This window comes from Anomalospiza imberbis, chromosome 6 (assembly GCF_031753505.1).
Source record: "Anomalospiza imberbis isolate Cuckoo-Finch-1a 21T00152 chromosome 6, ASM3175350v1, whole genome shotgun sequence".
NCBI classification, from domain to species: Eukaryota; Metazoa; Chordata; class Aves; order Passeriformes; family Viduidae; genus Anomalospiza; species Anomalospiza imberbis.
Genome location: NC_089686.1, coordinates 40,437,015 through 40,462,629, shown reverse-complemented (window position 1 = coordinate 40,462,629; position 25,615 = coordinate 40,437,015). Strand labels below are relative to the sequence as shown.

The 25,615-nt window shown below is 43.4% G+C and overlaps 1 protein-coding gene across 7 annotated transcripts in view; it reads left to right on the top strand.

Annotated features, from left to right (window-relative positions):
* Nucleotides 1-25,615, top strand: part of TSPAN18 (tetraspanin 18) — a 189,067-nt gene that overhangs the window by 158,848 nt on the left and 4,604 nt on the right. For 6 of the 7 annotated variants that reach the window (XM_068193704.1, XM_068193705.1, XM_068193701.1 and 3 more), the window contains 7 exons: nt 2,958-3,047; nt 8,301-8,392; nt 9,147-9,341; nt 14,804-14,878; nt 20,579-20,677; nt 21,899-22,078; nt 24,627-24,710. In XM_068193704.1, coding sequence (XP_068049805.1) covers nt 8,330-8,392; nt 9,147-9,341; nt 14,804-14,878; nt 20,579-20,677; nt 21,899-22,078; nt 24,627-24,710 — 696 coding nt within the window. In that variant the 5' untranslated portion in view covers nt 2,958-3,047; nt 8,301-8,329. Of the gene's footprint in view, nt 1-1,272; nt 1,387-2,957; nt 3,048-8,300; nt 8,393-9,146; nt 9,342-14,803; nt 14,879-20,578; nt 20,678-21,898; nt 22,079-24,626; nt 24,711-25,615 lie in introns of all 7 variants that reach the window. The other variant, XM_068193707.1, reaches the window with a different exon arrangement.

Genomic DNA, 25,615 nt, shown 5'->3' with positions numbered 1-25,615 from the left:
TGCAGGTCCCCTCATCACTGCTCCACAGGGGCCGATTATAGTTACACAGTGCACTTTGGGATCTAATTGGATTTACATGAAGTAATGTAGTTGTGTCATAGCAACGATTCTGCTGCACAAGTGCTATGAAATTCCAGAACAAATAGTTATTTATGTAGGAGCAATAGTTACAGGATAACATATGGGGTTGACAGCTTGTGCCAAGGTCCAGTTCTAAATCAAAAAGTGTTTCACTTTTTTTTCTGATGCCACTGCAAGGGAATGAAATTATTCTGATCTGGCTTCCACAGAGATGTTTCTCATCACTTTTCACTGTGAAAGCACTGACCTGACATAGAGATCCAGCAGGACATGATTTCTGTCTTCAGCTTTTCTTTTGTTTGAATGTATGGGCTGGCATGTGTTTAAGTGTCTCTCGACGTTGCAAATGTGGCGAGCACAGGGGACTGGCAGCAGCTAGAAGCCCTTATGAGACAGGCCTTGCTTCTTCATCCCCATGCTCCATTAATTTCTTGTTTCACTTGTTGCCTGTTGTGTGTTTCAAGCCCACTCTGTCCCGTCCCTCTTTGCTCTGGAGCTCCAACTGTCTTTCTTGCAGCATGATACCAGCAGGAGGCACATGTTTAGCTGCTTTTCCTTCATCATAGCCGGCTCCTCAACGGGCTGCAATGTGAATGTGAAGAGAAACCAATGCTCAGCAAGGAGAGTTGATGTGGTGGATGTGGACAATGTTCCAGCCACAGCTGGCTGGTCCAAGGATGAGGCTTAGCCTCAGCTGTCGATCCTGCTCCCACTGTGTTTCCGCAGAGACTGTAATTAAAGGCATCAGCTTGCTGGAGTCACAATTAGGCATGGTGGGTTTGCACTTTGTGCAATTCTCCCTAATTACAAAATCGTAGCTATTAACCAAAGAGAATCTGTTTGGCAGGGACTTCCTCCCCTTTAAGGCAACAGAGTCAGGTGGAACATTGCTGCTGTTCAGCACTAAATGCAGTCTTTCATCCCTTCTGACACAGTACCTGCTGGTATCTACTGAAGCATTTAAACTCTTCTTCTCTGGAGTGCTGTAATTTCTTTAAAATATTGTGACTTATGATGGATAAAAAAATAAAACTTCTCTCCCACGCAGACCTCTGAGGGCTTGTAGGAATGTAATTATATGCATACACAGTAGGAGCAGGAATCCTATCATTCTGGTTATTTTCTTAATGATAGGTTTATATAGCACAGTGTCATCTCTGCTTTAAAGTTAGAACCATCTTCTCTTGGCAGCATCTATCCCAAGAAAGTGGCATCACAGGACCGGACAAACAAAGAAATTGTCTCAGTCACACTTGCAAAACACAGGATGAAGCATCCCCACACACCACAGAAATAGATACAAAGGTCAGCATGGGCACTGGGTTCTGACTGCCAAACAGGGGCTCTCTGCTGTGAGGCACTGTCCCTTGTCCTAGATGTACCCTCTCTTCAGACCTGCTGAACTTGCTGCAGCCATCTCCCAGGCAGTCACAGAGCACCCTCTGAACTTTGACACCGGTGGAAAAGCCGGCTGCTGTAACCCAGCATTGTGAAGTAGGGCAGTTCAGCCCCTGCTTGGCTCATGCCTTCAGCACTTCCCAGCAGAGACAGGTGGATAGGCAAGAGATGTTTGTACCCTCCAGATTTCCAAGGGGAAGCCATCCCTGTTCTTCATCTAGAGATGTAGGTTTACAGTGACAGAGGAAGGACATTAAATGTGAGGGATTAATACAAAACAAAAGGTCTATGAATATTCATTGTATGTTTTATATTGTAATGGTTTCAGCCACCTTGAAACTCCTTGCTAGCTTCCTGCCAACAACAAAGGATAGACTTTCACTCACAGAAGTCTTAATGGCAGGCAATTTTCAAAGGCACATTTACAAATGTTTGTGGGAACAGATGTTAAATGCACCCACTCCCAGAAATCATGATGAAATGCTGGCACTGAGAAAGCAGGGAGAGACCCAGGTGACTTATCTGGTGCCTCACAGGGAAAGCAGCAGCTCCAGCAAAGCTGCGAGTATGCCAAAACCATGTTTGGAGGATGAGTGAGTTATTGAGCCCTGTGTGAATATTGGACCCTTATGGCATGGGGTGCTCTTTGAAGAGTGAAAGGCTGCTCCTTCCTCACAGGCACTGCAGTATGGAGTTGGGGCTGTGTCAGATACGTGGAAAAAGCAATCTAGGAGCAGGTGCCCTGAGAAAGCAAGAGTCAAACATGTGTGCCTTGCACATTGGCCTGTAGTCTCACCTCACCTTTGCCTAGTCAAAGGCTCTCATTAGCATTGTGTAGGCAGAAATTAAAACTTACTGAGAAAACTGTGATTGTTACCTTGGGGACAGTGGCAGTCTGCACCCGAGTCCCTCTACCTGCACCCATAAATCTAAAACTTTTGGGTGGCCAGGGCTGTGGTTTTGCTGTCCCTCTCTGTTGTTGCTTCCCAGGCAGTGACAATGAGGCTGAGGGAGAGGAAATAGTTTGCTCAACTTGGTGTGACAGCTGGCTGGAAGAACAAGGGATAGCACCCAACATTTACACTGCTGTTTCTAATGGCTGGGCTTCCCAAAGATGCATTCCATCTTCCTTCCTGCCTTTTCCATTTTCCTAGTAAATGGGCTGTAAAGTCACAGCAGATTAAAATTTGTCTAAACCTCCTATAAAATATTGAAGGTACAGCTGGTATTAATCTAGTCCTCTTGCAGTATGAAGTGCAGGTGTAATAGAATTATATATTTACATGTGGTCTGTGGGAGATTCTGAGGAATTGAATCTCTCACTGGGTATTAAAAGCTCTTCATTAGTGCTAATGTACACCAAATTAAGGTGGCAATTAGGCTGAGCATGTTCATCAGGATGGTGTGTTTTAATAAATTGTGTGTTTAATATGATTGCATTTTCTTGACTTTAGTAATTGCGTATTTTTCTCTTACAGGACAAGTCTGGATAGAAGGAGATACATGGGACGCACAGGCAATTAAACACTGGAAAAGACACTGTGCTTCAAGTCCCAAGATTAGTAAAGGTGAGTGCTGTTAATGACTTGCTCTTTCTGTATGCCAGGTACTTTCTCCGTATCTCTGTTTGAGCAGCTTAAGGGTGGCTATGGTGTGCTGGAGGCAGTAAGAAATACACAGCTCATCTGCCACTGTATCACCAGTGAGGTACTGCAGAAAGTCAGCCTTCCTTATGAAACTGCCTCCAATCTCTGTTGCATCTAGAGGAGCAGACTGTGAGAAAATATTGCTCTGAGAGGATTTTCTGGAAGGCCCTCCCTGTTAGATATGTTCTCTTAGGAGATCCCACTGCTTTGGTGTAAAGTTGAATACTGCTTGCAGGTAGTGAGCACAGAAATCCTTTTATGAGAGGTGTGCTTGGGAAGGAAGGCAAGCATGCTGAGCCAAGTCTCCATGCCTGCAAGCCAAAGGGTGGCCTGGCACATTGCTGAGGAGAGGACACCATGGAGCAGTGCCAAGTGGTGGTGATCCTTCACCACTGGCACAGCTTAGAGCTTCAGGGATGTTTCCAGTGACACCTTATCTGCGACAGCCTCTAGGAATCAATACATTTACTTGAAAGAGAATCTAGTCCATATTTTCTAATACCTTTAAAGGCTACCTGGCACTGGTTCTGGAGAACTTCAAACACATCTTACACTTTTACTTGGTGCATTGTGTATGGCTATGAACGTAGGTTTAAGTTGGCATTATTTCCTGCTTGAGCCACAGGCTAATGTTCTGTAGGAAGTACTGTAGAACTTACATTTTAGAGGAAGCAACAGCATCAGTTCAGTGGACAAGTTCTTCATGCATGTTGACAGCAAAGAGATATTTATGTTGAGAGAAGATATACACAGATCATGTGATTGAAGAGCAGTGACTGAAAAAGTGATTTGCTTGAGGGCTAGAGAACTTGTAGACATCTTTCTCCATCTCAGTTATTCTGTGTTTTCTATCAAGTATTTGAGATGGGGAGACTGTGATGAGCAATCAGACAATCTGTCTGAATTTCCATATTGAAACACTAATTGTTTGCAGTGGCCTGTTAGGGATGGGTAAGGAAAATGGTTCACACACTTGTTTTCAGTAAAGAGTAGGAGTGTTAAAATGCAGAAGATGTGAGGATTGAGACTGGTGCTCCTGAGAGTTCTGAGAGACTGGCACATCCATGAGATGCTCTTGTTCCATTTGCCACCAGGTAACTCAGACAGACCTTGTGCAGCTGTTTTGAAAAGTCTTTTTACCTAGAAGAGTCATCAAACATTGGAAGAGGTGTCCAGGGAGACTGGGGAGTCTCAGTCCTTGGAGACATTCAAAACTAATATGACCCTAAGCAGCATGCTCTAACTTTGAAGTTGGGTCAGATTTGGAATTGGCCCATGTTGGAGGCAGTGGATGCTTGTACTCAGTGACATCCAGAGGTCCTGTCCAACCCAAGTTTTTCAGTGATTCCTTCTTCAAAGCAAAAGTTTCTTCAAAGCAATTTAAGTGAATCCATGGGTTTCAATCCAGTGTTAAAGGCATGTGGGTGTTGAGGGAAATGTCAGTGGCAGCAAAGAGAAAATCGGAGGCCTTTTGGAAGGGTGTGGCTGGGCAGCTGCATTTAGAAACTTGAAGTTCAAGGCAGCTGCAAGGCATGCAAAACAAATGACAAAAGGAAGGAAGTAGCTGGAGAACAAAAAAATACATTGCCTTAAAAACTAGACTTTACTCCTAACTGATTACAGCAGCTGGGCTGTGTTTCCTGGCTACACTGTTGGGGACTTTTAGCCTCCCCATCCCTTTGCACAATAAAATTAATGGGGGATATAGGGGAGAGAGAAATGTAGAATAATGTGCCTAAGAAAAAGCTGAACATTTATAGCTGCATTTCAGACAAAAACAAATGCATCTCATATGTCTCACAGGTCTGAGATGGGACAAGCCAGGGAGAGCATCTGTCAGCCACTGTCTTCTGCAGTTCTTACTGTTAATGTCTGCTTAGCCTTAAATGTCTCCTGCAGAGAAGAACTTAATCTCTCACAGATCTGGGGCCTGGAGGAGGGGAGTGAAGGTATTTTTAAAAGGTAGATTAGGACATAGGCATTCAATTTTTATCACACTTGTATCAGTGTGTAGTAGGAGTAACTCAGGTAATTTGCTCTTTGTGTGTATGGTTTAAAAAGAAAAGTAGAATGCAAGCCCATCTTGGTGAGTCAGGACTGTCCTTTAATGTCAGTTATTTTAGCCATGAAGCCTGTCATCAGGGACTCCAGGTACCTTCAGCTAATTAGCAAAGCTATTTGGAAGCTTGCATTGAGTTCTTCTGATGTAGAAACTCTGATATGGTTTGTTCTTGGCTTTACCAGCCCAGACCTCACATTACTGCCCCCGAGCTCCATTTGCTCGTCCTGAGTGCTAGAAGTTTGGAATCTGAAAGCCCCAGTGGGTGATCTGAAGCACAGCACAATGAGTAAGGTTGCACTTAGTTATTGCTTTGCTGTGAGAAGTGCAGTGGGTTCTGGAATTACAAATCTGAGCCCAGTACCACCTCTGGGGACAATTTCTTGCCCAAGCAAAGAAGAAGGGAGCCCTTGTTTGTCAAAGCTGAGTGTGCATGTGTTCTTGCTACTCCCAGAATTTTGTGACTGACTGGTTCTTCTGGACAGTGAAGTTTCCAGGATCTGATTGCTCAATGGATTTAAAATCTCCCTTCCCTTCTTATGCCTGGAAAACATTTTAACATATTGAGTGGATGGGCAGCAGGAGAGATGCAAACAATTATAGGCTATATTTGTCTTTGAAAATAAAAGTACACCTGTATTCAGCTCATGTAAATCGGAGCAGTCCCAAAGGAGCTTGCTCACCTTACAGAGGAAGTAGTCCCAGACATGGAAAGGAAAGTAAGGCAGGAATGGGATTTATCAACACTGCAAAGCAGCAAGACAATGTTAGGCTTAGGAGCTGCTGCTTCTTGGACAACAGGCCTTGTTTTTCATGTGGGTGACTGTAGTGGGGTGTGGGAATTATGTATAGTGTCACAACAAGGCTAAACTGTTTTGGGTTTTGTTCTTTTTTTTTTTTTTTTTTTTTACTAAGTCTACTATAATATGGATCACACAGGTGGGTGCTTAAGGCAGCAGGATTTTGAAATTTCTGAGATAACTTTAAGACTTTGGCTAATTTACCAAGATTTAGCCATCCTTTGTTTCACTGGAGCATGAATTTTTAAGTGTGGTAATGGGAACATTTTGGTGACACTAATTGTGGGACTCTTGAAATCCCAGTACCCTATTGATTTGTCTGTATTTTCATATCCCTCTCTAGTGTCCAACTCATGGGTTAGTGCAGCTGAAGGCTCACCTTTCCCATGAAACTGAAGAATTCCCTGCCCAGCTCCTTAGCCTTCTGGACCTCCAGATCCATTTTCTTTGGCAGATTTGCAGGCATGGCTTTAAACAGTGTCAGGAAGCTGTGGGCATTTCCCGCAGGTCCACATCCGAATTCTGTTCCCTTCCCAATCTCTTGCAGTCACCATCTTGTCTTTGAATTTCTCTGGGCAAAACAATTATGTATCAGGGGTATAAGAAAATAAGCTTTGTAAAGAAAAAACATTGCCCTCATTCTCAGGTTTAGATTCAGGTTTGTGTTTCTCCAGAAGTAAGGTGGGTCTTTCCAGGATTCCTCTAGCAAAGAGAGTTCCCTGGGCAGTACCCAGCCAGCAGAGGCACACTGCTGTCCTGCCCCAGGTATAGGCAGCTGTAGAGGGAAAGCAGCACACATGAGCTTCTGTGAAACACCATTTGTGTCTCAGCCTGTTTTTTTCACAAATAAGGAATTTATTTGATTTTAAATCAAGTGAAAGCAGTGTACCAAACACACATTGTCTAAAAAAAGTATGGCTCTTAACTCAGGCAGCCCTGTGCTGGGAGCTCTGCCTGCCATGGATTTTCTCAGCTCTGTGGCTAAAGCAGAGCAGTTCCTATGGTCACAGAGGAAAGCACCTCGTGAGGCTCTAGAGCATTCACAGATGTTGTGGTTTAACAAAAACAATGGAGTGAAAGGCAGTTTTATTTCTGGCCTGGTGAAAATCTTGGGTAATTTCAGTTTTTCTTTTAAGTGAATTAAATGGACTTTGCTAACATAGCATATCATTAGATACATGTCTGTTAGGGAATGGCATTTGCAGTGGAGAAAGGGAATGAGATGCATTAAGAAGCATGTGGGCTTTGGGAAGGCTCCTCTAGGGAGCCAAGCAAACCTGTGCCTCTGGGTTTGCAAATGTATGGCTCCATCTGTGCACAGTGCCATAACTGCATTGTTTCAGTGGAAGTTTTACTATTTCATGTATTTATTTGTCTGTCCCTCTAGGGTACTTGGTAATAGACTGCCATATTTGGACACAGAGTCACCTCATTAAAGAGCAAGCAGGAACTTTCCTCCAGTGTAGCCTCACTTGGTCAGGATTTATTGCTGCTCTTCCAACAGAAGCACTGGCCAAGCAGTTTGTTGTCTAAATCAGACACTGAGTTTCAGAACTGGTTAAGATTCCTTAGCATTTTTTTCCTGGCCTCCAAAGCTTTCCAACATGAATCCATGGGTTCTTCTTGCAAAAGACCTGTGCAGGGTGGGGCATAGAGCAGCAGGATCTCACTAGCACAGGAACATCTCACACTGCATGTCAAGCAGGTGCTGTGCCCCAGGCTGAGTGACCACGTGAGGACGTCCTCCTTGGGCCCTGCCATGTCCTCACACTGCTGTCATTCCAAGCCCAAATGTCTACAAGTTTCCCTGAGGCTGTTGTCCATGTTTGTGTGGTGTTCATCCTGTAGAGGAAGATTTTATGAAGATAGCTGTCCCAAATGCTCTTTGTGTGTCTTCTAACTGGGCACAGCTTGTTCTGGCTCCTGTTTCAATATGATCTTTTCCCGTGAAATAGACAGGTACATTCAGTAATTCTTAGACTTGACAAGCTTTAAGGAATGGGGAAAAAAATTCTTCATGTGCAGAAGGATATTTTTTCCCCAGTATCTCACTGTGCAAGTAAAGCTAGACCTTTGGTTTCCTGCAACCTTCCCCTTCACTTCTGTGTTCACCTTCAGACCTTAAAGAACGCAAAGGGACCAAGCAGCAATCATTATCTCTTACTAGCCTGTGCAATGTTCCCTGTTCAGGTAAGAAAAGAGCCCTTCTGTATAATGAACTCCACGGGGTCTTGGGGGAAATACAAATAGATTGGAGATAGGATTGTGTCATTCCAATTAAAATAAGCGTGCTAAGAATGTGCTGTTGTTTTGCAGGAGGAATTGGACAAAGGACCCTGAAGACCATGGAGGGAGACTGTCTGAGCTGCATGAAATACCTGATGTTTCTTTTCAATTTCTTTATATTTGTAAGTATTTGGAATTCACTTTCTGTTCTGGATCCCTGTTTCCAGCAGCCTGCTGTTGCCCAGCAGGATAGACTATAGTGTGGTAAAGCTGTCACAATACAGAATATCCCCTCTGCTGTGCACTAGCAATCACTGAGTGGTTTGCAGCATCCAAAGATGCCCAAACATTTAGTAAGGCAGCACAGTGGTCACTGTTGTCTGAGTTATTGCTGTCCTTGACAGGGGAAACCACAGGGAAAGCTGTAACTAATGGTGCACATAGCTCATCCTTGAATGGCAGAAGAAATTGTTTTTTAGTCCTGGGTGCCCTGCTGAGGTTTTCACTCAGAAGCAGTAATTTCCCTACCACATGTTGAGTCATTCTTAACTGTTTTTGAATGGAAGGGTGGGAGTGCCCAGCTACCCTGGCCTCTGTGGCAGGTGTGGTTCATGTGAGCCCCTTCACTGTCCTCTACAGATGTGGCAGCAGATGAAGACTGTCTTTCAGCAGTATGGAGGGAGTAAACAGTTGGTAGAGTGATGTGTCAAGAAAGAAAGGTGCTTTTTCTGCAAATTATTCATTTATTCAGCAAGAGATACTAAGAGCAGCATGTCAGAAGTCACCTGCACAGCAGAGAATACATGCCTTTGCAGAAATACAAATTCTCCAAATTAATGTCTTTGATCAAAAGATAAGTAATGAATCCAGTTGCTCTGCAGCAGTTGTTTTATGTTGACCTGTCTCCCTCCCTCTCCTGTCCTGGTGCCGTGACAGCTGGGAGGAGCATGCCTGCTGGGACTCGGAATCTGGGTCATTGTGGATCCCACAGGTTTTCGAGAGATAGTGGCTGCCAACCCCCTGCTCTTCACAGGAGCGTACATCATGCTGGCCATGGGAGCAATGCTCTTCCTGCTGGGCTTCCTGGGCTGCTGTGGTGCCATCCGTGAGAACAAATGCCTCCTGCTGTTTGTAAGTGCCCTTGCAATTTCACTTGGCCTCTTGGTGGTTGTCAGAGGGGTGACTGGATAGATGATAATGGCTGGGATATGCATAGGAATGGGTGGCTGCTGTTGTAGCTGTATTCCTTCAGATGATAAGAAGGCTTAGGATACTTTTACACACTGCTAGAAATACAGATAATTTGCTTTTTTCATCTGTATAGATTTGAGCCCAGTCTGGGAGTGTATTTTGACCCTTTTAAGCTTTCATTCTAATTGACCCCATTTGGTTGTTCGGTCTTTTTCTACATTTATAAAGTGACCAAAAACGGTCCTTTCTTGGCTACTCAAAACCTACTCTTCCACTTGTAGATTCATTCCTCGGGGGTTCACAACAAAGGAGGGAACACTGGGGCACAGTCCCTGTGCAAGGGAGCCCCCCTCGCCAGCAGAAGCGCCCAGCCCAGAACTGCATCATAACAGTCATTGCTGTCATTGCTGCTCTCAATAGCTGGTCACTCTCTGATACAGCCTGCTCTGCTCCTAAAATGAACCAGATTTGTTACCTTTGGACAAATTTTCCCCTGAATGGCAGGATTAAATTTCAGCCCATGGTGGTCATCAATAATTACAAAGAGCTAAAATAAGTCACTTTGCACTTGCCTCCCACTCCTCCCAAGTTCTGATACTGAAGGATTTCCAGCCATTATCTCCTACTGGAAAGCATTGCCAGTTATGTATTGAAAGACCAAAGACCATTAGTTTTCTTTTTCATTTTCTTTCATTTTCTTTTCCTTTTCAGTGTTCTTTTCAGTGTTTTTTTTTTTCTTAATATGATCTTTTGTTTCTCCCAATGTGTCTGGTGGCACGTGGGGTTTGTTGTGCGTTTTAGTTTTTTTTTTTCTTTCTTTCTTTTTTTTTTTTTTTTTTTAAATCTTGATCTTACTGTATTTTGTTAGGATTGTATCTTGCACAGCTGCTTCATGGTTCAAAAAAGGCTTGTCTCTAACTTTAAACAGGACAGGAAAGTTCTCTTTCTTGAATGTAAACTCATCTTTTCCTAGAGATGAGCGTGGCTTCACTGAGATAAATTCTCTCTGGCCCTTGGCTCCCATATGCCTTGAGTTCATAGCCTGCCAATGAGAGCCCTTTTGGGGAAGCCGCTCTGGGTTTGATTTCTAGTGATTCATCTCAGGAATAAATCAGAAAAACAATGTATCACCTGTGAAGTCTGTGGAGATCTGCCCCGAGGAACCTAATAAAATGGAAAGGATGAGGCCCAATGAGCCTGAAGTTACTTCAAAGTCCTTCCTCATCAGATTAAGAAACTAAAAGTGAAGTTTGATGAGAAATGTTGTTTTGAGTGAAGGGGAGAGTAATATTTTCAGTCTGCTGCATACAGACTGGTGACCTGGCTGGAGAAAGGGAGCTCTGGGCCATGTTCTCTCCTGATTTAATATCATATACAGGTTTGAATGTTTCCCCATGTGTTTTAGTTATTATACTCCAATACACTCAATTTTGTGGTTATTACTTTTCTTACTCCTAGAGATAGTTCTGAGCCCTGCTGCTTTATCTATTTACCTTCATTATTATTTTATTTTGAACAAAATATGAGAAAAATATGAGCTGGAAGTAATGCCCCAGACGAGGAGAAACTCTAAAAGTAATTACTGGATAAGGAATTATTGTTCCATTTTGATCAGTCAGATGTTTGAGGGCTTTTTGTATCAACACCAACTCATCTAAACAGCCAGCCATCTCATGTTCAGCAGTGTGAAACACTTGGATGAGGACCTGGGAGAAGAAATATGTTTCTAAATTCTTCTTTGGGGCCACACCAGCTGATAAAATCAGCTGATCTTAAAACATCTGTGAAACCCAAAGTCTGATAGGAGTAAGTTTTAGACACTGAATAGGAAAAAGATTCATGACTGTATGCCAGAGAGACTGGGAACACTTGCAAAACAGAGTGTAAATCTTTGTGAGGGTGGTACCTGGGGAGAAGTTGCTAGATCAAATCAAGTCCACTTACAAAGTTGTTAAAGAATTGATGAGCCAGAGAGCTGCTTGAGTGAGATTTCAGTGATGCATAATGTATGCCTGAAGCTTTTAGTCCAAATGTAAACAGAAGATAGAAGGGACAAGACAGATGCATGTTCTCTAGGTTCTGGTTTCAGTGTTTGCAAGGACTTTTATTTTTCATTAAGCTGCTTGTCTTTTGGTAAAAAATAACCCTATCACTATGGAACCTAACGTTGCATTAAGCACAGGCTGTGAAAGCATTTCTCGATTTCCTGGCATTTGGACCTGGCTCGCAAAAAAAGAGGAATGAACAGTAGCCTGCAAATCAGACACTGAATAACTTGTCCTAAAGGTCCTCTGACTGTAAAAATCAGAATCCAAAGTACTATTGAATGTGCAACATTGTACCAAGGGACTGAATTCAGCTTTATTAAAAGAAGACCCCACGTTAGCTTCATTTGGCTTAGTTTTAAATGCAGACATCCTGTTTTGCACTCCTGTAAAATGGATGTAGTAGCCCCTCCAACTTCTCAGCATAAAAATGCCAGTCCAGGTCCTTTTGAGTTAAAGATGGTTGACACTTTTTGGAACAGCAGTTCTGAAACTGGAACATTGGATGAGTTATGAAAAGTAAACACAAAGCATTAATTTGTGGAAACTTCTGCTAGACCACTTCTGTGAAAACTCCTGCAATCATCACCTGGAGCTGTGGTAAGATTTTTGACTAGTATGGGAGATCCCATTTCTTAGGATGTTCACCTTGGACGTGGGGAGTATTTGTGTTCAAATGTCAAGTATCAAGCTTGAATTTGAATGTGAGGTTACTGTGTCCCATGCATTAACCAGCTGGCTCCTTATCAGTAATCAATTTAATTTTTGGAAGGAAAACACGTTAAGCAGATTTTGACTCTCCTTCAAATGCAGAATGGGAGCAAGTTCTGAAACACTGATGATCCATCTTTTTCTCATCAACCCTAATGGCTGCTTGTGGGTTTTTCCCTACTGTAACTTACAAATGTGTAATGCAGAGTGCACAATATAAGTGTAAATCAGTTTGGGAATGATAATGAAGCTTATCACAGATAATCTGGGAATGACTGCTTCCACGCAGACCTGTGCTGGAGCTTGGGTGAACATGTGCCTCCCAGTAATCAGTAAATGAAATGCAATTAGCAGGGTGATGGGATTAATCACTTGATCACCACCTTAGACCTTAGTGACTATGCTGAGATCCCTTGATGGATGATGATGTGAATTTGCAAAGCGTCGTTCATTCTCATCACTTGTTCTTTGCCCTCCTGTGGTGAAATTAAAAGAGTCTCTGAGCAGGAAAAAAAGAAGCCACACAGAAAACTCCAGCAGTAAGAATAAATTAGAGTTAACTAGTTCGGGAAAATCAAGCAACTGCATGCTGTTAAAAACCAAAATCCCTGCTCATCTGACTTCTTTTGTTTTGTCATTTGAGCCCAGGCTCCTTTTCTTTTGTTTCCACTGCAGAAGCAAGAAGACAAATGTGATAGGGTGGTGCACGTGCTTTTCTAGTGGGAAAAATCACTTAAAGCTCTGATAATTGACAACAAAACAACATTTTGCTCATTCCAAGAAGATAGTTTGAATTCTGTCTCCATTATTGAAGTGCACAATGCACAGCCTTTCAGACACTGTTTATAAATAATTGCTTGGGGATCACAATAGTACTTCTGGCCCTGTCTGCCTGTTTTCTGTTTCAGAAAGACCTTCTATAAAAAAAATCCAGACTTGTGTTTATTTTTACTTGTTGCTTCATCTGTCTTCATTGGTAACATGTACCAAGCTTATTACCCTCCACATGATGTGGCCTTACAGGGTTCTCCGTTCACTTTTGCCTTTCTCACACAATGCCAAAATCCGAGTTATGTCTTAACATTTACTCAGTTCTGTAAAATAATCTCAAAGTCTGTGGGCTAATTCTTGGGCTGTTTGAATTTTAGACAGACTGATTCAAATGGTAATTTCTCTTTGTGGCAATAAGAATGTAAAAAATGTCCACCTAGTTCAGACTTATGGTTAATAAATTCCATGATTTTGTCTATAAGAAATGAGAAATGAATGCCATTTTGGAAGAGAGTGTGAATTTAGCCACTTTCTGCTCTGCCCCTATAGCTATTCCTCAGCACCAGCATTCATTGTTTTAAGGATGTTAAAGGGCACATCCCTGTCTGTTCTTTTTACTGGTTCATAATGACTGAAGCAGCATCAAATTAGCACAAGGCACCAGTGTCACTGAGAACTGGTCACAAGAACAGGCAGAATCTGAAGTGGAAGCCCACAGGAGTCCCATCACTCATCCTGGGCTGGAAACACTCCCAAGTACCTGAGTGCTCTGGGTAGACAAGGTCCCAGGAACAGCACCCTCCCAGCAGCATGTCGGTCTCTGGGGACGAGACCTCTCAAGTGCATCTGATTTACTTCTGTGGGGTGGGGGGTGAAGGCACAATGGATTACCCAGGCATGGTAACCTCACCTAAACAAGGTGTCTTTGGCAAGACTGGAAACCAAACTTTTAGAGTGAAGCAGCAGGAGGTTGCAAAGGCAACAGGATGGTATATAGTTCTAGCTTAGATTGAACAACCATGTGCCTTTCTGTTTTGCTTTCCTTCCCTTTTCCTAAAATTATGATGACATAAGTATAAAGTTTTACTTCAACCTGGGGGCCTGTTTCCCTTTTGCTATCACTTAATGTGCAGGCTGTGCTTTCTGTCAAGTCTGCAGCATGCTTTTATCTTAAGGATGTGAATATGCACACTTTGGATGCCATACAAGATAGGGATGATACTTGCATAACCAAATTAAATTATTATGGTGTGTTATCAACTTTCTGTAGAGGTTCTGTGTGGTTAGTACTTAACTTAGTGCAACCCCATTGTGTGTGGGGGATATTAACCAAGGCTAATTTTGTCCTGAAATGAAAACAGTCCATTTTAGGTCACAGGTATAAATATTTGAGGGTATATCCCACTTCTTCCTTCCACACAAGAAAAGCTGTGATTATATTACAGTAAATTGTGTTGTTTGTATTGCAATCTGGGTTATGTGTGTGTGCATTTACATGTGATACCTATACTTGTGTCTGGACAGTTTAACCTCTGTGAGCATGTCCACAATTATATAACTTATCCATCAAAGTAGGCTTTACTGTTTTGACGTGGTGCAGGTTTATCAGGGGATGCTATGGGTTGTGTAATCTTATACACTTTTACTCATTAGAACCAGGCAAAATGTCACAAACACCCATGTCCTGTGATGAGGTCAGAGAGGGAATGTGTGTGCTTCAAGTGACTGCCTCGTGCAGTTCCTTAATTGTCAGGGGGGGAAAAGTTTCCTTAGTTATTTTTTCCATCTCTTTGGTGATTAGCAAAACACGGTATTCCTACTACCTATTGCAGACATTTAATGCTATGTTTGTGGTTTTTATCTTCTCTCTTCCAGTTCTTCATGTTTATTTTGTTAATCTTCCTGGCGGAGCTTTCAGCTGCAATCCTGGCTTTTATATTCAGAGAAAATGTAAGTATCTGACGGTGGGCAACCTGTAGACCCCAGTGGGGTTATACACACCTGGAGCAGGGTGTTAGTGGCTGATTTGTCTGTACAGTGACTGTTTCAAATATCAGCAAACCTCGTTCATTACTACCCTGTCTGCAGAACTGCCAGCATGCCACGGAATGCTAACTAACCTGGCTGGTGCAGTATGGGAAGTTTATGGGGACACACTTATTCCTGAAGTTTTTAGAGTATTTTAAAGTCTTCCTGACCCTCTTGCAGCCAAACCAGCTGCACATTCCACCAGAGAGAAGTTTTATAGTAAAGTCACACTATGATTAAAAGCAACTATTTTCCTTTTTCAATATATCATGGGTTTAATATTAATAGTTGAAAACTTCTGTTTTCCAGACAGAGCCAATGCTTGCTCTGCAGTGCCAAAAGTCTCTTATGAATCTTCTAATCATATTCATTCTTGATCGTTCATGTTCTGCTGCTCACCAGACTGCTACCAATGCTTCTTGTAAGCTATCCCCCCAGACCTGCCCTAAGCAAATCTCTCCCCACTTATGGCCCTGCTTAGATTTGTCCTTCTCTCCAAAGCGTCATATGATGTAGCCTTTCTCTATTCTTCTGCAATGAATATTGTTATATGGCCATCATCCCTCCCCTGTGCTAGTGGTAAACTTTTACTACAGTAGTAGTAACCACAGTCTCATTTTTTCTCTAAACAGCAAAGGTCTGTGGATTTTTTTTCGTATTCACACATGTGCAAAGGAGAGCCTGACTGAAGTAGGTCCATCCTTCTTGGAGTGATGGCTTTGAAAAAACATTGGCTGGTAGAGGTGGTCACTAGTGACTGTTAGTATTTATTTTGCTTATTTTGTCTCTGCCAGTAGTAAGATGCAGCACATTTGCTGTACTGAGCGTGACAGAAATGTGGCAGGAGCAAAGAAGGACCATGTAGAAGGATGATTTTCTTAAACCAGTGTATACTTCTAATTTTATTAATTTTAAAAAGTTTTTGATAGAAAAGAATCAAAACTTAGGAAATTCATAGCAAGAGAGTGTGGTATTTGTATAGTAGGATGGGCTTGGGGGGAGGTAGTGAGGGGACTTTCTTCTGTTTATGAGCAGATGGTCTTTTGTCTTTGCCTCAGATCTGAAGGCAGTGGGGAAGGGGTGACACGGCACACAGAATGGGTGCCCCATTCCAGTTTAGGCTTTGAGACCACAGCCTTACGGAAACACCTATAAACATATTGCAGTATGGGGTGAGGTCTGGTGTCTTCTGCTCATTACAGCTCTGCTCTTAGGAGTTTTTAGAGAATTCCTTTGGTTCAGCACAAGGAGCAGACCGCACACGTAGAAACTGGCCTGCAGACCCAGGTATGTGTTTTGTCACAGAGACAAAACATGGTCCTTGGAGGGCAGGGGCTGGCTGAAGCAGCTCTCAGCTGATGGCTTCTACCTCCCCCCTTCTCTGTGGGAAACTGGTAAAAGGTACAAGAAACTGCCCAGGCTTGTTTCAAGTCCTGGGTGCAAGGTGACTGCATTTCTGACGTGTCCTCCTCGCTTACAGCTTGCTTCTGGGAAAAACGTCGGTACCTTCCACTCCCACAGGACATGTAAGGTCAAGTTATCTTGCAAGATAAGGTCACAGTGGTTATTCTAGACTTCTGTGGCATCTGGTAGTGTTTTGTGAGATATGACTTGAAAGGGAACAAACTTCTATCTTTCTTGAGCTTGTCTCCTTGTTTGTATCACCAGCTTCCCACTCTGTCAGAATGATTGACAGGAAGGGCTTAAATGGGAAGGAATGAAGAACGTCAGATCCCAGCATAGCTGGAGATGGCTCTATGCAGAAGTCAAATTTGATCTGCAAGTTCTTGTGGTTTGTTCTCTCCTCAGGTTTGTTCTGGAAAAAATAGCCCTTGTTTTGGCATTGCTGTAAATTGTGGCTGTACTCATCTTGGAAGCTACTTGTGGCCAATTTTGCTGTCACCTTTGGGTTAGGGTGACATACATACATTGAGCTACATAGATGGACGGACGTGGTCTTTCATTGATTCCATGGTGGGAAGAATTCTTCACAGTAGCAATTTAAAGTCAAGATCAGATGTGCTTTTCCCTTTTTTTTTGTGAAATAAATTACTTTCGGGTCATGTGGTGGCAAATGCACATTTAGCCAATTTAAAATTCTTTGACGCTTACCAAGCAGGATTCTGTGATGGTTGCTGTACCAGTCCTTATGGCTGTGGCCTCTCTGGGTGCGTAAAATGAGACAAAAGATACACTTTATCTGTTTGCTTTACAGATAATGTTCAGTGCAGCTTTTTGTTGTATAGTTTTACATTCAAACCAGCTCCCAAATACTCAATGGGGTTAAATGATTAACAGCTATGGGAGTGAGAGAAATCAAGAGACAAAAATAAGGGAGAAAAGAGATGTTTTCTGCTGAGATTTGACATGAGAGGAAGAGTCAGTGAAGTAGAGCAAGGTGGTGGGGTAAGTGAAGGTGGTGTTCACAAAAAGGTGAGCTACTGTGATCTGCAAGTCCAGCTGCACTTCCAAAGAGCTATTTAAAAGCAGTCTCTGAAGAAGAATGCTGCTGTTAATTAGCTAGGGGATTACCAGAGTTTCTCTTCCTTAGAAAAGGAGGTTTTGGGAGTGGAGAACCCTTTATCATCTAGAAGATTCCCCATAAAATAATGACTTTGATGAACACTAGAGAGAGACATTGAAAGAGCAATATCAATTGCTCTTTCTATGCCATTGAGAGGTCTGGATGGGAAAAACCCTCGAGAGATATTTGATTCTTAGTGAACTGTCTAGGGAACAGAAGAGTCCAGTGGCAGGCTTTGGATGAAGTCCGGATGTTTGGATTTTTAGTTCCAGTTCTAACACTCAATAAGCAAGTCACCTTGGATGCTAGTACCTCTATTTCCTCAGACATAAGGCAAAAAGCTAAAGAACGTGAGCCTTCCTCATCTGAGCAGACAGAGGTGTCTCGGATGGCCCGGCAGGAGTGGGAAGTGCAGCACTGGTGACTGCACCTCCATGCCCTGTACCGTGCCAGACACATCAGAATGCTCCAGGCCGATGTAGATGGGCAGGAGTGTGTCCTGTTCCCCAAGCAGGCACCATGAAGGCAGCTTCTTTTACAGCGTTCAGTATCCTTGAGCACAGTGCAGCATGAGAAGGCTGTGACCTTCCTTGGCAGTGCCAGCATGCCTGTGTTGTCCAGAAATGCCCTCCTTTCTCTAAACCCCTTTTATCTGGCTGCACTAATCCCAGCAAAGCTATTTTCTGAACCAGTGTGACAAAACAGTCTCACTTCATTCACTGCCATGTAAATGTATGCATGCATGTGCTGCATCGAAGGCACCCCGCCCAAAACACAGCTGAATAGCTCCTTATTGTTCATGGCTGTGGCTGCCACAACTGTGTTGTCAAAGCCTGTGTGAAGCTCTAGTTTTATCAGTAGGTCCTTTGCTCCCTTCTGAATGGTTCTTGCCATAAAAGTCCAATGTGCACCGATCTCATCAGGGCCAGTACTTGTTTCAGCTAGAGGAGGGCCATGGGTATGGCAAAAGGACTGTCTTTTTTCATCCTCCTTAGCCAGCAATTTCTTAAAAGAAGAATTTTTTTTTTTGGCCCTATTCTTCTGAACTTGAGATGCTCAGGAGAAGCAGTTTAAGACCAACAAAATGGAATCTGTTATTTTTCTGGCAAATGTATTCTTCCAGCACTAGGCTTTGTTTTAGGCCAAGTGTTGTAAAAATCACACACAAACTCTGAACAATTTCCTCTGGGATTACTGCTGTCAAAATAAAGGTTTCACTTTATATTTAAATTACTCTTTTGTTTTAGACCCCAGCAAAGGCAGCTGGCTGGGATTATTACCAGCAGTAATATCAGTTTCAAAAGTGTGTGCTTCAGGAACAGACAAGCATCAAAAAAGTGTGCAGCTGTCTGCAGAGTTGGATGCTGCATGGATAAAGTACACAGAGAAAGGGAAGGGAAGGAGAACACCGAGGACTTAATTCAGCATCTTCTAACCTCACCTTCCCTCAGTGCACCGAATTCCCAAAGGAAAAATGCCATGTCCTCTGGTATTTTAATGTTCAAAAGCAAAAAATGAGGTAATATCTGTCCCGAAAAAGTAATTTAGGAATTAAATGGTATAACTAATTAGAGGTAGTGAGATTGAGTTAATTGCATGATTCAAGTATTTGTGACAAAGTAACCCAGTACTGATGTAGTAATTACATTTGGCCTTTGTTTGTATTTGTAAAAGAGAAGCCAATATTAGGTGGTATCCAGGGTCTTTTTAAAAGTCACTACCGTTTTTTTTTTGTCCTTAAATTTTGTGATATAAATGAAACAAGCAGATTTGTGCTTGTGCTTTTGTGCCCACCCATAGAGCTCATACATATGTATGTGTATGTGAGATATTTCACGTTGCATATCAAGAACCTGAAACCAGCTTGTAGCAGTCTCTGTTACTGCGTCAGCAGTGCTGTATGAACAACAGGGGGGAATAGAAAGGGTATTTTTCAAGCAGCTTAATTCCTGATCCTACAAATGTGCAACATCACAGCAGCGCTGTAGCCAGCCAAGTCCAGCCCCCTTCACTGTGGCTTCTGCACACAGGCAGAAGATTTTGCCTGTGTGGATCACTAGTCACAAGATATTTTGGAGAAGGGACCACGCAAGTCCAGATCTATTGGGAACATGAAAGAGGATTTCTTGAAGTTTTTGTCCTGAAGTGACAGAAAGGCAGCAAGATTGAACTGGGATGTTCAGTTTAACATGATTATTAGGTTTGTATGTTCACTATTCCTCCAGAGAGTCATCCTCAGTAAATGTAATTTCAAGGTGTCTAGCTTCCTGAGAAGACTCTGGAACAAATTATTGGTGCATTTATTCTATTTTTGCTGTAAATACAGATGGGGGTAAATGAAATTTCAATAATTTATATTGTTGACTTTTGAAAAAATGTTTACATTATCTAAATACAAATATAAAGAGGATTTTTTTCTTCACATATGCAGGTTAGTTTAGATAATCAAAAGCATTGTCAAGCAAATGGCATTTTTTTCTGATTCATAAGATGACTTGACTAGTTCCTATTAATTATATTTACTTCTTTTTAATTTCTAGAAAGTTTCATGTTAAGGCTTCATTCTGCTTTCTCACACATTGAAGTAAATTCAGAGCAGTTCCCCTGTTGTTAGTAGGAAGTTAACTGGTTTGACTGAAAAGTGGAGGGGAAAATCATGCTTTGCTTGAAGACCTCATGAAGCACAGCAAGTGAACATACAGTTTGGGTGTGGATTTCACAATCTTCCTAAAATCTGGTTTAGGCCTGTTTCAATTTATTAAATACTTTCAAATAGTGCTGAAAATTAAAAAAGAAACAAAACCAACAACAACTAAAATCAACCAACATTTAAGTGTAAACATTATTTTAGAAATACAGATACAGTTTAGTCCCTGATTTTAATGAGTGACAGTTGTATTCAACAGGTACCCTTCACCCTCTTCATAGATATGGCTCAGCCAATGGCTTTTCTCATGTTTCTCCTCTGAGGTTTGCAAAAAAAAGAACAAACCCCAAAAACCAAAGAACCCCCATCATTCACAGGAGGGAGGTTTGGGAAATGTTTGGGAAAGGTGTTGGCAATAATCTTTACATTTCCACCTGTCTGTGCATTTCAGCTGACCAGAGAGTTCTTCACCAAGGAGTTGAAGAAGCACTACCAGAGGAACAACGACACGGACGTCTTCTCTTCCACCTGGAACTCTGTTATGATCACAGTAAGTCAGACCACCCCAATCCCGTTCTGCCTGTGGTCAGTGGCCACCAAAAAGTTGCTCAGTCCACACCCTCAGCTCTCCCAGGGTCAGCCTGCTTCAACTATCCTATCATGTCCAGCCTAGCACCAGGGCTTGTGGTTGAAGGAAGGTGAGACTTTGGCTGGCAGTCAGTCTTTCTCAAATGGAGATGCCACCAGTCCTGAGAGAGAAATCCTAGTGACTGCATTGGGGTCACCTGATTTGCCAAAGCCTGAGGCATTAGAGTACCCTCAGTTTTCAAATATTGAGCACAGAGAGCAGTGAAGGTGTCTGCAGCTGGGTATCACTGCATTTGCTCTGGGCCTTTCACCTTGCAGGCTGCTTCAGAATTATTCCCAGCCAACAGCAGCCAAAAGCTGGCATTAACTAGTATTCTGTAGTTAACAGCAGCTTAGGCAGGAGTGTGCCTAATGATGTATTTTCACTATAGAAATATTAGCTATCAAAATTGACTTTGCTATTACACCCCTAATTGGGCAGGTTACAGGTCAACTGTCATTGGAACTGCAGTTGTCATTACCTACCACAAGGAATTCAATCTGTGTGTGTGGACACATGTGTTAGTGCTCTGTACACCCCACAGTGTATCCCTTCAGGAGTGAAAAGCAGGACGTCAGCTTCTGCAGATGAAAAGTCAATTTTAATCTTAAAAGGAAAGGATGATTGCTGCCCTTCATGCTGATTCAGGACTTTAATAAAGACATTTCCTTTTGCTGACTGAAAGGAGACGGAGTCAGAGTATGACTTGAATCTTTAAAAAGCATCTGACTGGAATCCTAAAGAGGGACCTTACTCAAATCACCTAGCAGTGTCTTTGAGCAGCAACAATGCTGGCCATTAGCTATGGGGAGAAAGGGTGGTTGGGAGCCTGGATCATACTGCTGGGTGATCTCAAGCAAATCATTCTGGATATGCTCCAAAGCCCCATGTAGTTTGCAGCAATATTCCCAGTAGTACCTTAGAATCTACAGTATGGCATAGAAACATTGGGACTTCATAAAGACTTCAATGAAACAGAAGCTCCAAGGTACAAGCACAACCCACTTCTTTGGAAACAGTGGTTGTTTTGTCTCTGCTTTGACTAAAGCTTCGATCCCTACGAGAGTAGGTATTAGATTTCTTGTCTGCTTTTAGGGAAAGGTGTCAATTCTGTCTTCCTTTCTTCTCTGTGCCTCTCCCCAGTTTGCCTGCTGCGGAGTGAACGGACCAGAAGATTTTGAAGATATTCGTCATCTTCCATATTCCTCTTTGGAAAAGGCGACACCAGAGGCTTGCTGCCAGCGAGAGCTCCAGAGCCGGGAAGGGATGTTTGTCAACAAGGAAGCTTGTCTAGAAGGCATTGAGAGGTTTCAGAACCGGCAGGTAAGGGAGGTCAAACCCTAGGAAAAGGGGCTTCACAGTGGGCAGAGACATGGCTGCAGTGGTCATGGGTAGCTAGTGAATCTGGCAGGTCCTGACTGTACCTCACATCCTAATTACACTTCTGCTGACAGCTTTTGAAGTCATGGCATATGGCTGATTTTGAAAATCTTCTTTCATTGTACACACTGCTAAGTCCATGTTGTGCTGTAACATCAGAAATACGAAGATTTTCCTAAGGGATTGAGAGGTAAGGTGGAAAATTTAGATCAAGTTCTGTTGTGTTTATGAAGGTTAGAGCTACCTCTGAGAAGTTAATTAGCAAGCCAGCACAGGTCAGGTAGGATGGGATGGAGTTGGCTCTTACTGGCTGCAGGAATGGCTCCAATTTAGTTCACAAAGACTCCTAATCAATATATACAATCAAAATATCAAAGGTAAAACAGCCACAGAAAACCATGTCTGTTTTCTAAGGAAGAGAAGCATTGGAAAGCTGCATTTCTCTGCTTTTGTACTCTTTACTGTAGAAAAAGGGCATTTCTTATAGCTGTCATCCAGTACCTACAGGGAGCCTACAAGAAAGCTGAAAAGGGACTTTTTACAAGGGCATGTAATGATAGGACAAGGAGGAATTGCCTTAAACTGAGAGTGTAGTTTTAGTGTAGATATTACAGAAGAAATTATTGACTGTGAGGGTGGTGAGATGCAGGATCAAGTTTCTTTCCAATGTCACCAAGATGTGATGTTTAAGAAACTTTCCAGCAAAGTTCCTGATTGTGTTCACCTCAGCATTAGTTAAAACAAACGAGCTCTGTACTGACCATACGTACAAGCCTCCTTCTCCGTCCAGACTAAGCAGTGGTCCTCTTTTCAGCACTTAAGAGCAGATTGAGAAAGAAAGGAAAGGATTTTGGAAGCAGAATGTGAACTGTTCCCTGTCTGGCAGCTGGAAATGGTTGGCAAAGGCACTCTGGGTGAGAGTTCATAGCAGACAGCACCATGCTGCTTCTGCCAGGTCTGATTGCTGGGAATAGATGGGGAGGAGAGAGATGACAGACTGCAGGGAGGGAAAGAGAAATGCATTGTGAGAAAGAGGGTTAAAGTTTTCCTCGAGTGGTAATGCTGAAGCTTACCACTCCCATGGAAAGCGAAGGCTTCCTGCAAACCCATGTCACCAAAGTGTTGGTGGAAAAAGCTGTGTGCACAGCGAGTGTCACCAAGCACAGAGCAGTGCGCTTCTGCAAAACAGGAGAGACAAACCCAAACAACTGAGAGCTGAATTGAGGCATTGCTGGAGCAAAGTCAAGCTCTTGGGCCACCATGCTGGTAGGACAGTGCTGACACACTTGTGCTCACTCCTGTCTGTAGCCAGCTGAGCAGAGCATGCTGAAGGCTGGGTTCAGGTTGGAGGTCTGGCAAGCACACAAATATTTGTTGCTGGGCTTTTCTCTGAAGATTTGGCTGAAACATGGCTGGAAGACAGCTGATGCTGAGTGGTCTCATGTTGACAAAAGCATGGTTTTAACAGCTCAGGTACTGCCCCAGCAGTCTGGGTTCCCTGGGGTGGCCTCATGAGTGGATCTTCTCCATGCCCTCCCTCATTCTCCACCGGCTGTGCCTCACTCACAGGGTCTGGCATGGACACAGGTACATAGCTATTGAGCTGTCTTTGCTGTTCCAAGACTTTCATTATAGGTGGAAAGAAAAAAAACAGGTGATGGAAACGTCCTAGCAGAATAGATAGGATTAAAATGTATGTGTGAAATATATTCACAGTGGAGAGGAATCTGCTTTTCATATTGGACAAACTCCAATATACTTTTCTTTTTATGTGCCACCTGTTTGCAGAAATTTCCCAGTGGGTTGAAATTTAGGCTGGGAAAACTGAGGCCAGGATAAGCTGGTGATTTCCAGAAATATCCCGAAACCTTTGCAGGAAGATCTACCTGCTGTTAATTGTATTAGCAACCATAAATTTAATTAAGGATGATGGTGGTTATGCTTCATAAGCAGAATAATTGCCATAGTGCATGGCCCTGAGTTCCTAATGAAATTCTTCTTCTATAGCAAGATCAGCAGGTGTTCAGCCAGCCTCTTTTTGGGGAAAACACAGAGAAAAGGTCCTGGGCTGGTAAAGAGCTGCTGGCTGTGCGAGATGAATCAAGAATTTCCTGTCCTGGCTTTAAATAAATCATTCTTTTCTCTAGCCAGTCTGGGATGTCTGTCACCCGCAGTGAGTGTCCTTCCCTCTGTGCTTAGTCTCTGCCCTTTGCAGATGGAGTTCCTCTCTGTGCTGCTTCTCTCTGCCCTGCAGGAGCTCACAGTTCCTCATGGTCAGTGAGGGGTGTGAACCACTCCCAGCACACTACAGCAATACCTTCCTCTTCCCCAGCACTGTCCCGTGGACCTCTGCCTCCTGTGCCATGGACCTGGGTCAGGTGGTGAGGAGAAGCCCAGCTTGTGGTGCCTGGGTCTGAGAGCACCTCGTGTCCTAGCGAGAGCAACACAATGTGCTGCTCAGGTGTATCTCATCATGTTTTGTCTTTCCTAGGGCTGCTACACCGTGATCCTGAACTCCTTTGAGACGTACGTGTACCTGGCAGGAGCTCTTGCCATTGGAGTGTTGGCTATTGAGGTACTGACTGTTGTCTGACTGGAACAAAGCAGTGTCAGTAAGGTGCCAGCAGCAAGGCAAACAGGCAGGTGCTCTCCCTCGCCAGGGAAAGGTGCTCTGGCAAAATGCAAACAGGCTATCAACTTGTGGGTTTAATTGCCTGGAAAGAGGCTCCTTGATCCTTTGACACAAAGGGCAGGGAAATACCCAGTGCCACATGCCTGCAGTGCCACCTCGTGCTGGGCCTGCACAGAGCTCGTGCCCTGCCACGCTGGCCACAGGGGCTTTGGGGACCCGCCACTCTCCACAGGGTCCTGCGCAGTCACTGCTCCCACTGCCACAGTGCCCCGGCCAGCTGGCTAATCTGTCACTTGGTTAATGTGTTTTAAAGCACCCTGCCTGTGCTTCAAAACCTGAAAGCATGGGCTCCAGAGCACTTTCATTGTCCTGCATTAGTAGCCTCTTCTTTGGCGACGTCTCTGAATAACAGACATCCAGCAGACATGGTTTTAGCCCAGAAATTATGTCCCTGTGGCATTGCAGGGAAAGGCTGGGTACTTTAAAAGCTCCCCATCTTGTGCAAAGGAGAGAGATCTGGGCAGAGGTGCAGCAGCCTCCCACAAGGGCTGTGCTGTGCCCATGCCAGGCAGTAGCAGTGATGTGCAGAGCAGGGACTGTGGATCCTGTGCCCCTGTGACACCAAGGGCAGTTTGGGAATGAAGTCAGGCTGCTGCTGTAGCCACTAACAGTTTGGAGGGGAAGGAAGAGCAGAGGAAAGAGTTTTGCCACAGCCTCCTGTGGGTGGTAAGGGTCCCCCTCTCTGCATCACTGACTGCTAGGTAAGAGGAAGCAACGGGGATGGTCCCAGGGCCAGGGAGAGCTTTGCCAATCTTCTGGAAGATGCAGCTGACATTTATGGTTCTCTG